The following is an 11,703-nucleotide window of genomic DNA, read 5'->3' as shown; positions in this document are numbered from 1 at the left end:
CTGAAGGAACAATCTTGAGCTTCCAAAAATAACATTTGATAGATTAAGCAGCACTTACTTCATTATTTATTCTCACTTAGCTGTGGCCAAGCTCCTGATGACTCCAGAAGTCAGCTCCGAAAGCGTTAGCACTGAAGCAGATCTGCAGACTCCACAAGTTACCCCTGGAAATGTAACAGTGTTCTCTCCAACAAGCACAACTTACACTGATGTATTTTAGAGCTTAGAAATTTAAAGCAACTTGAGAGTTTTGGATGTTCAGCTTCCATTGAAATCAGCCCCCCAGCCCAGTTTTGGAAAACTGAGCAACTGTGGCTCAGAGAGTATAAGGGAGAGCCATGAGGGCACTGCAGCAATTATGACCCTGGTGTGTTTATTCAGGCTTTAAAATAGAGCCTCTAAAATGAGATCTTGGAAATGGAGTTAGTTCCTGTGCTGGTACTGAACAGCACCCACTTCACAGGATGGTGTAGCAGAGGTGGCTGTGGAGACTGAGCACACAGGACTCAGATGTAGGATTTCCCCATAAACTGTGCAAATCTCAGACTTTTGTGTTTATTCTTTCATTTCCCAAGTCTTGTTAATGACATGTTAATTCTTGTCTCCTGTCTCTTGCATCGTGCAAGGTGCCAGCAGAGGGAACACAGCAGCCCAGGGCACAGTCTGCTGTTTCTGCCACTTCTTCCATCCCTTGCATTTCTCTGTGCTCAGATGATAAGAATCACATTGTCAGTGCTTTTGTATTCAGTACCTGATCCTTCCTGGAAGTGTTTATCTGTTTAAAACAGCTTTAAATTTTCATTAAAAAACAAACAAAACCACAACCTGTCACCGGCAATATTTCTGCTGGTCATGACAACAACTTTTAGAGGTGACTAGTGAGGTTGAATGGATTTGTTCTTGACTGCCCAGATTAAAACAAGCTGTTCTGAGCAGGTATCCTGAGCTCTGCAAATTATCCAGTCCTTTCATGGTATCTCAAGTTATTAATCATAAATGGAGGCGTCCAAAAAACCCTGATCAGTTTTGAAACTCGTGGCCTCATTTAGCTTTCATAACAGCTTGTTTCGAACAAAATCTGATGTGGAGCCAAATGAAGTGTGTGTTTAAATGATCCCTTGCCTAAACTATCATGAAAATTTCAGATGGGATGAGAAGAAGGAATGCCACTAAGGGCAGCTTGTTGGAAGCTTGCTACTACTTAGAGACTAAAATAGTGTAATCAGCAAACACTCCGTCACTTTAATGCTTCTCCAGTGAAATCCAACTTTTTGTTTCCTGGCTCAACCACTCTCTTGCATTTCCCTCAATTGCTCCCACACAAATACTTGGATCCATTTTCATTTTGGCACACCTCATTTTCCTGTTTGGTAGAAACGAGAGTTAAGAACAGAATTATTTATCTTGATGCATGTAATACATTTTTGAAGAATCAACATGGCTTTGTAAAGCCTTTTAACCTGTAAAAGCCCTTCAAAATAAACATGAGCATCAAGAAGGTGCAGTTAGATTTCCAGAAGACTTTTACAAGGTCTCACATCAAACTTCCTGAAAGAAAGTGGACTTTCTGGTTAGGATATCAATGAAGGAAAAGTCTGTATGGGAACAAAATTAGGGAGGAAATGACAGGAAACAAATTTCTGGAGGCTGGGCGGGTGTAAGAGGAATGTGTTCTTCCACTCTTTCTGAGTTCCTTGCTCTTGCCTGAAAGCAGGATGGTGGGATTGGTCTGAAATAGCACAATTATGTTCTGTTATCTGATTATTTTGAATGTTTTGTCCCATTTCTGCCTTGATTTGTTTCCACACCCTCAAACTCATTTCCACTGACCCAGTTATCTGTTTTTCCCGATTGCTCCCAGGGCCAAGAGACTTCCCAAGAGCTTTCTCCCACTCTCCCGTTGATGTGCCCTGTGTCTCCATGTGCTGGGGATCTGTAAAAACAGGATCCACTGGGAATTTTTAGCACTTTAAGGTAAGACTTTGTAACATGACTCTTTGCTAAATGAGTCACTTGGAAATTTGGGGGGAAAATTCAGCCTAGGTTAACTGACTGCATAAACATTTCAACTTTATGATCTTCAGAAGTACAGAAGGATTTAAGAAAGGTGTTTGCTAGTGAAAGACACCTCTGCTTACAGCTAGACACAAAATTGGGGGTTTTTTTTGCTTGGTTTAGAGCTCACTTCCTCCCAAATTGAGGGAAAAACATTCAATTTAGAACTCTGTCATGGACTGGAAATTCTTTTTGAATTTCATGTCAAAGTCATGTTATGAAATATTTTATGACAGAGATGTCAAAATGAAATGTTTCACCACTTCAGGCCCTGAACAGGAAAGTCTCCAATGGTCATTTTTAGTTAGATTTTCTAGCCTGTCAGACATGGAAGTAGAGGAGAAATTGAACCTGTAAGGTTTGGGTTTCTTTTTTTTCCCCTTGGCCACTTAAATTACACGCTGGTCTTTTTTTCACAAGAACATTACCAAAACCAAGTCCTCAACATCTAGAAAAAGCTCTATAGGATATTTATTTCACCCAGCAAGGATTCTTTGAGGTCCTATTTTCTTTGCAGGTAGGTCCTACCTTCAGGGGTAATGCTTTTTCCACACTGATGTTCATGAAGTTTAAAGGCTCATCTGCATCTCGAGGTCTCTGCAAACCCCAGCAGTTTCCTCAAAGAAGGTTTTTTGTAAAGAGACTCCACAGACAAATAAATTAATGATTTGCCACCAACTAGATTTTCTGTAGCTAGGATTTGGAGCTTTCCTTTCTTTTGTTATGGAACCAATGACTTGTACAAATATTGTAGGTGAAACAGTGAAGTTTTTCAAAAAGGAGGAAGATAGGAGAAAATGGCTTAAGGAGTAGCAGATACCTCATCAGTTATAATTAACAGAGTGAGACACTTGTGAAAAACCACCTGGTTGTCCTTTGGATTGAAAGACTCTTCCCAAATTTTACCTAAATTGACATCTTTCACTTCTGAAAAGAAAAATCAGGCCTGGAGAGACATAAAGTTCAGAGTCCTTGTGGGGATTGCACAGACAACCTTTGTGTCATTTATCTGGGTGTTCAGCCCCCCAGGCTGCCTGTCCTGAGAGAGTGGCAGACCTGGAAATGTTGCAATAATTTGCCTGTAGCTTTAATGAAGGTACAGGCATTATCCCCCTCAGGGCTGGTGCTGCCTCCTTGGAGAATCTGCCCCAAACACTGAATTTGAGGCAGGAATTTCCTGTGTGCTATGGTGAGCAGGGAAAGCTGAAAGCCCAGCATTAGATGTCATTACTGGATTCTTCTTTGATATTGGTTTTTAATATGTGTGCTCCTATTTTTAGAGTTTTATTCTGACTCCTTTAATAGCAACTATTCCATTTTGGTGTGAGGGCTTTTCTATTAACAGTGATCAAAGTGAAATATTTCATTTGAGTTACAAGAAGAGACGCTTGAGATGAATGAGGTTCTGCTGGATTTGGGGAGTTGGATGGTTCTGACTTACCAAGTTAAGAAATTAATGACACAAAGCAGCTCCCTCACAAACAGATAATAACAGAGCATTAGCAATAAAAGTTTAGAAAACAGTTTGGAACCTCTTTCTAATACACAGCAAAAAAATATTCTGGGTGCTATTAGGGCTTATAAATAATTCTTTGACATTTGTTTGATTTAAAAACTAAACTGAGGCATCATTTCCTTAAGAACAAATTGAGGTCTCTGGGAACTACAGAATTCAAATATGGGACTGCTTTAGACCTCATTCTCTTTAGAGTGAGTGAGGCAGCAGGGCTCTATTCTCATTTATTTTTATTTTGTAGGGAGTACTTTAATATAAAGGATATATAAAATTCAATATAAAGAATGGGTAGTTTTCAGCAAGAATGAGTGATCTTAAGAGCCTCTTTCTTAGCATCTGGTGTATTCTAAGCAAATCTTTCTTGAAGGTTTGCTTTCTCCTGAACTCAAGGGCACTGGCTTCACTTGGTACTGAAGGAGAAAAAATTGGAGTGGGGGAGAAGTTTGATTTCTAGCTTGAATTAATTATTATTTACCTTTCAGTTCCTGATAACTGATGGAAAGCAAAAGCAGGCAATGAATTACTGATTTAAAGTCAGGCTGCCTTTCTGCCTGTAATTAATGTAGCACGGAGCCAGGCTGTTGATGCTCTCCAGAAGTTAACAAACTGAGCACAGAACTGTGTTTAGATTTAAGCCCTCTCTGAAGACTTGCATTTCCTGGAGCAGCTTTGCCCACACCTGCCCATCAGAAGGAGCTTTCCTTTAGCCCCATTTGCTCCGCCCTGCCCTGTACCAAAGGTGCAGAGGATGAAGAAGGAGGGTAAAGGTAAATTACAACCTGGAAATACAGTGCCAAAACACACTTATCCCCTTGCTTTGGCATTATTGCAGTGCTGCCAGTGTCACAAATAAAGGCATTTTGGGAGGGATTTGTGTTAAAGGGCTGCCAGTTTGTGCAGCCTCATCCTTGGGTTGTTCACACCCATTGTCCATGCTGTGCTCAGGGAATGTTCAGCTCTGCTCTCCCACAGCTCTGACTGTTGGAGCATTGGGAATTTTGGCAGCTCAGCCCCAGCAGACACTTTTCCTCCATGGACATGCAGTGCCCAGGACAGGGATAAAGCACTGGCTTCTCCACAAATACATCCTTGCCTTGTCAGCCCTCTGGATTTCCAGACTAAGCTTTTGCATTGTTGCTGTGGGACTCTGGAAAAGCCCACAGGTAAAAAATGGTCACTCCTTGACTTAAAACCATTTCATGAGGAACATTAGCATTAAATCATGTTAATTAACACTAATATGACTTACATGGCTTAAGACCTATCTTTGGGTTTAGCAGTGCTCTAGGAATTATTTAAAAGATGAGCTATTGCTCCCATTGGGATTTTGACTTGAATCCACTAAAGGCAATGGGTGTCCTTGAACTGGCTCAGAAGGCTCTGGGTCAGGAGGCAATTTCTGAGCAGTTTCCTGGCTCTTCATTCTGCTTTGTGATGGCTTCTTTATGCTGGGCTGTATATCAGGGCCCTGCAGAGCAAACCTCTTAACATCCCTTTGCTGTTCTGGACCCTGAGGCAATGAGCCATGTGTTTTTTTGATGATCATATGAAGATTCAATCTATTTTTAGGGCAATCTTGTTGCCAGGAATAATTTCTAGGACTTCTGATTTGAGTGGTGAATTATGTGTCCATGTAAATGCCTGAAATGGATATTTAAAAATACTTTTTCCTGACTTAATGTTTTACAGATTAACACCTCTAATGCTGTTACAAAAAAAAGCAATTTTATTTTCCATCTATTTTGAATTTTTGATTGGTGTCATTGAAGACTTCTAGACCAACACCACAGCTTTGGTTTCAAAGCCCCAAGAAGATGTAAGTCAGTACATTTAACAGATGAACAGGAAGGGGATGAAGAGACCACACCCAGTGAATTTTGTACAACCTCTTTCCAGCTTCAATGCAAATATTTTTATTGCACGTTCAGTATTCTGTGTAAAGTGCCCCAATGCACTGACCTCTGTAATTCTCAGTGGTTCCCCATCCAGGGCTTGAGGAGTGCATTGATTTTCCTTCCATCATGCAATAAACACGAGTCTCACATCCAGACCATATTGACACCTGTAAACCCCATTTAAATAAATCAAAGGGGGCATTTGGGTATTCTCCCACTTGCCTGTAGGTTGATGGAAGAATAGATTGCTCTAATACCTCAGTGATTTATTTGTCAGTACAGACAGCCTGTCATAAAAATAATCAGTATCAGAAATGTTCTTTGGAAGAATCATTTGGGCTATCAATATCTTGGGTGGCTTAATAATCAAATTCATTGCTTTTATTAGGTTTAAATGTATAAATTCCTTTTAGAATGGATTTGAACTTTTAAAGCATTTTACTGTTTAGTTGATTGCTTTTTTAAGTATTTCACTTTCTGAATAGCTCCACAGTATTTGGATTTGCACAAAAGTAAGGAGGAAAAGGCCTAGAAGGATATTTTCTTCAAAATTGTCTCTAATGGTTCTACTTTCTTCTCTTTCTCTAGGTACAACAATGGTGGCACCTGTGCTGTTCCAGTGGATTCTGAGAGGGCTTATTCTGACTTTCCTGCTTAAAACTACTCTGTCCCTTAATCCAGATGATCCAAATGTTTGTAGTCACTGGGAAAGGTAATGTGTAACCTGCCAACTTTTATTTTTTTAATCATCCATTTCATATTTTTACATTTAGAAGGCAAGCTGAGAGCCATAATTTGGTAAATACCACCACATCTCAGAAAAGAGATTTGCTTTACAGAAATAGTGCTTTGGAGTGCCTTGGAGGGTTTGGATCACTCCAGAGAATGGGTTCTAAGGCTGCAGCTATTGACCACATCCCCCTGTGCCCTTTGGGAAGTTCCTCCAGAGTCTGAGCGGGAGGAGTGCACTGAAGTGTTTGCATCCACCATGGAGAGAGCCACAGAAATACTGGCCTTGTTCTGTCCTGCTTTTTTCTGCTTGTTGTCCAGCAAGAAAGTTTGAAGCTCTTCCTGCTGCAACATCCTGGCTGTTTTTGTCTGGCCTGAACTTCAGGGCTCTTCCTGTCAAGTTCCTGTCAGCATCAAAGAGTGAATGAAAGCACTGAACATGAAAGGCCCTGGAATTTCTTGTTCTCTCTCTTGTTCCAGTGTCCTGGTCCTAAAAGTGGATCTGAGCAGGCCAGTTCCTGTGAGCACAGAGAAACCCACAGCCTTTGATGGGGTTCACGCTCAACAGGGGCTGTTTGCAGAGGCTAAAGGTCCTGTACTTCTCAGTTTAACTTGCTACATTTCCAGTCCTGCTCTCTGGTTCAATTCCACACAAATCTGAATTGCTGTACACTTCAGCAAAATACACCCCTTAACAAAGGTAAAAATAGGATTGTCTTTAATGACTATGTTTTGAGGCCTTAATTAGAGAATTAACTCATTGTAGATAATGCAATTGCAAAGCAAAAACTGTACAGGAAAGGGATTTTGCAGTCTGCGTGCTGGAAGTGCATTCAGAGCACAGGAATAAAATATTGATTTTGTCTGAAGAAAGTCAGCAACCTAGAGACCCAATCAAGGAGAAACAAAAATTAAATACCAAAATTGATTGGTTGTACTGACCAAGATGACTTTGTTAGTTAGATGTTAATAAATCAAAGGGAAAAGATTGTTCGGGCTATTGCTGGATAATAAACGGGATCGTAAAATAATAATTGAGATTTGCAAGTGTTACTGTCTTACATTAAAAATGAGCAATGTAAATATTTTATATTTTGGCATTAGCAGAAGTAAAACATTGTTGTCAAATCCAGCAAACAGTGACAGAGGGCAAAGCAGCATCTAGGGGAACCTTGGCTTGTCTAGAAGGGACATGACAAGCCTGGCAGGAACAGCCCAATCTTCGATTTCAAGCCACTCAACCCCTCCAAGCAAATATCTTGGTATTGCCTTGTTGGTGCAATCTCCCAGGGCTTAATCACATCTGCAGTCCTGCTGATGAGAGGGAAATCAGCTGCAGAATTAAGACAATCCATATAATGAGTGACCTAGAGGATCTAATTCCTGGGTCTTGACCTGCCTAGGGTGATTTGTGTATTGTTCTCCAAAGATGCTGCAGGTCTGATAAAGTGGGCCCTGTGTCCAGATCAGCACCTGAGAGAGGAGTCCCTTGAGCACTTCACACACCTGCTGTGGGGCACTGCTCTGCCACCACTGGCCCCAGGATGAGACCTGGGTTTTTGTATCATGTGAGAGACCCAAACAACAATGAACATAGAACCTGTTGCATGGCTAAGTGGTGTTTTGGGAGGATTGCTCGGTTCTTGCTATTGTTGGAGCTCAGTGATTTCTCACCAAGTTGCTCAGGTTTTGTCCATATCCATTCACTTTTCACCTTCTAAATTTCCATGAATTTTAGTAATATTTGTTTTGTTCCTAAAAGAGAATGGTTTATTGCTCACAGTGATATCTCTATGCCTATATCAGTCATGAAGCCAAACATTTCCTAACTTCAAGAAGAGGTCTAGCAGAAGGAAGCCCTTTTCTGCTCTTTGCTGATACCCAAATTTCTAAGATTCTTGATGGAAATATGTTCCATACTGGAGTTCCAGGAGCAGCAGATACAGGGAGCTGCAGCCTTTCACAGCCTCTCACCTCTTTCCTTGTCCACCCTCAGCTACGCCGTGACCGTGCAGGAATCCTACGCTCACCCCTTTGACCAGATCTACTACACACGATGCACAGACATCCTCAACTGGTTCAAGTGCACCAGGCACAGGTAAGAGCTCATCCTCAGAAACCTGAGCTTCCTGCTGCCTTCTCATCTCCTCACACACCTCTTGTTTATCCAAATGTTCGTGGTGCTCCAATACAGATGTGTGCACAAAGATGTGTGTTTGGAATTCCAGGGCATTGAGTAGAACTACAGAGATTTTTGCCTGAAGTTTGAGTGAGATAAGTGGTAGTCAGTCCCTTGTGGGGCCATCCAGGAGAATGTATCATTCCACTGGCCCTGCCATGGGATTGGAAGTGTCTATTCCCTGACCAACTCTCTTTTCCAAGTGACTGGTGCATGTCCAGGTTTGTAAAAGGAAGTCCATGCACCTCCTAAATTGCAAATAATCAGGCATTTGAGGGTTAGTGGTAATTAGGAATGAATCTGTGTTAGAATCAGTGCACCCAAATCTGCACTGAAAATCAGGTAAAATGAAGATGGTTCTGATTCTAGGACTGAATGAAAACTTGTACCAAAGAGTTAATTTTTCCCAGGCTGCAGGATATTTCTGTTCTATTCATTCTGCTTCCAAAGTATCCTAATAAATATCCACTAATATTCACAATCTTTCAAGGGGGTTTTAGAAGCCTTTTTTTATCTCAAGTCTCATGAATTCAGTTGCAAGTTGGCTGTTCAGCACCATCCCAGTGGGACTGTGGCACTTGGCTTTTTGGCTGCTGTGTTACAGTGTTTGGAAGTGAACAGAGCTGCAGAGCTTTCTGGAATATTGTATAGATTGGAGTGCAGCAGAGTAGATTCGATCAGTTTATCCAACATGAGGGACAATAGATTCTGTTCAATTGAGGTAATTTCCATAAACTAGCAAAGCTGTTTTGAAGTGTTTGCTGTTAAATATGCAGTTAAATATTACCTTTCTATGGTGGTATCCTTGCTAATGCTATGAATAAATGTAGGAATGCTTCAGAATGCTAAACACCTTTTCATTTCTGTGGACCACAGTATTGTGGTGGGGAAAACAGGCTTTAAATACTGAACTGGGACTATAATGACACTTTGCAAGGTGGGAGTGCCTTGGGAGGGTTAGCAAGCAGGAACAATTCACTCGGGGTTAACTTCTCAGCTGTGTATTGAGAGCAGTTGCCACTGTGGTAAGGTTTTGTGTAGCAGCTGACACAGTGGTCTCTGCTGAAGACTCTGTTCCTTCCACTGATGAGATCTGACCTTGCTGATGTGCAAAAATAAATCATTTATTCTTGAAGAAACTCCTTGCCCTTGCAGCAGGACTGGGAAAATGTTTTAAGACAGCAGCTGCCCCAGGAAGAGCTCCAGTGGCTGTCACGAGCACGATGCTCATAACACGAGTCATATTTCAAGCTTCAAAACAAGTATCGATTGCTCCCTTATTGTGGCGTTTATTATCAAAAAGCTTTCATGCATTTAAAAATAATTATTGAATGCTAGCCTTACTATAATTTAACACAAATATCATTGCAGCAGGAGGCATTGATTTTCAATAGTGTCCCGTGGTTTTGTGTCTCGTGCTGCAGGATCAGCTACAAGACCGCCTATCGCAGGGGGCTGCGCACGATGTACCGGCGGCGCTCGCAGTGCTGCCCCGGCTACTACGAGAGTGGGGACTACTGCATACGTATGTACCCAGGGCCCTGGCACCCTCACAGGGGCTTTGGAGCAGCTGGAGATTAATTAAACATTTGTTGCATCAGGGTTGATTTTCAGGGCTTTCAGCTGGCGCTGATAGCAGGCAGAATTGCGAGGACGGGATATTTCAGGGTGGTTTGGATATGTGCGTCTCAAGTAAGTAGGGAAAATTTGGCTGAAGTCATTGGGGAGGGAGTTAATGAAGTCCCTTAGTGCCTTCTTGAATCAGAGCTTACTTTGGGGAGTAATTAATGCAAGTATTCACCGATGTTAAGGAATGAGGGGAACTGAGAGCATTCAGGAATGAACTACCACATAATTTAAGCAGCACTGTAAAGGTTCTGCCTCTTACCTCTTGCCTCTTACCTTACTTCAAGAGTTAAATGAGTTAAAATCTCATTTTTTTTACAATGGTTCCCATCAACAATGTAACTGTTTAAAGCTTCTCAAATGTCAGAAGAACTTTCTCCCAGCTATACCGTATAAATAAATACAGAGCTCTGGAGTGTTTTAGGTCAATATGAGGGGGGACAAAAATCAAAATGGATCTTTCAGCAATGCCTAAGAGCTTATTTAATTAAAAATACCCTGTACATTAGTGTCACATGTTTTCAGTATTGTAACTTTCTGAGTGTTCTGCATGTGCTCAAAAGGAGAGTGGAGAAGGGACCTCTTGTCTAAGTCTTGTGTCGTGAGATTATGACACCAGAAAAACACAAAGAGATCTTGATCAGCATCAGAATCCAAATTTTATTAGCAGGTTTATAATGCCATGAAATAAATGTGAAAATGATACAGTTGTCTAGCTAACTTCAAATATCTTGGCACTGTGCTTAACAACTATTTCTTTTTAGCTCTGTTGATGTTTTTATCTGAGTTCCTGTAACTCATATTGTAATACATGAGCAGCTGAAAACCATGAATGGACCCTGATCTCATTTTCAGTGACCTTTGTGCCAAACAGTTACATTCAAGGGGTTTGGGCTGTGAAAAATCACCAGCCCTTTGAGATAAGGCTTTGGAATTATTTTACAGAAAGTGTAATAAGTTGATCTTTTGAAGTGCAAAATGCTGTTAGTCAAGTCCTGAAAAACATTTATTGCAACCTATTGTCTTTGGTGGAACCCCTCCTATGGTAAGTATGTACCTACCTTCAAATATCTCAGGTGTCAATACCATGTCAGCATTTGTTCCACATACTTTTATTACAGTCTTGAATTTCATGACTCAGAATCCTGTCTGTCACAGAGCATATTTATTATCACTTTTCTCCCTGCAATCTATTGATTTTTTTATCTTTAACTTTTTTTTTTAATTGCCATACTGTCGCAACAATAAATCTCTCCAGACCTTCTGATTCTTTGAGGATATTAACATTTGTTTTGAGGTGGTTTCTTTGTTAATATTAATACTTAGTGTTTTGCTGCTGCCAGGCAAATTTTATCTTTCTGTGGTGGAGAAAGAGCAGCATACACTGAAATTTTGCTAATGCAGAGCAGGCAGCAGGTATCTGGTCAGACCAAGAGCCCCGTGTTTGACACAGAGCAGATAATGGTTACACTGTCTCTGCTGTTTACATGTGCAGGAGTCAGGTTCTTGTATTTCATTATCAGCCTGGTGTGTGCTCAGGGACATCTGCTCTCTGTCCTTCCCGGAGATCGCAGCAGCAACAGCAGCCGAGGGGGAAATGATGTCAGGGAAGAAGTTCTCCATCATGATGGATTCCAGATGCTTGGACTCATTATTTTGCTACTGCAAGAGGCCACACAGCAAAAAACCCCAAACCAAAGAGA

At 41.1% G+C, this 11,703-nt stretch overlaps 1 protein-coding gene across 2 annotated transcripts in view; it reads left to right on the top strand.

Moving 5' to 3' along the window:
* Window positions 1-8,191: 8,191 nt before the first annotated feature.
* MEGF11 (multiple EGF like domains 11) overlaps window positions 8,192-11,703 on the top strand; it is a 194,554-nt gene continuing 191,042 nt past the window's right edge. For both annotated transcript variants that reach the window (XM_059858705.1, XM_059858704.1), the window contains exons 1-2: window positions 8,192-8,293; window positions 9,799-9,899. In XM_059858705.1, coding sequence (XP_059714688.1) covers window positions 9,839-9,899 — 61 coding nt within the window. In that variant the 5' untranslated portion in view covers window positions 8,192-8,293; window positions 9,799-9,838. The remainder of the gene's footprint in view (window positions 8,294-9,798; window positions 9,900-11,703) is intronic.

The sequence above is a fragment of the Haemorhous mexicanus genome, chromosome 13 (genome assembly GCF_027477595.1).
Source record: "Haemorhous mexicanus isolate bHaeMex1 chromosome 13, bHaeMex1.pri, whole genome shotgun sequence".
Lineage (NCBI taxonomy): Eukaryota > Metazoa > Chordata > Aves > Passeriformes > Fringillidae > Haemorhous > Haemorhous mexicanus.
Note: the sequence above shows the minus strand (reverse complement) of the source record. Positions and strands in the feature narration are given on the sequence as shown.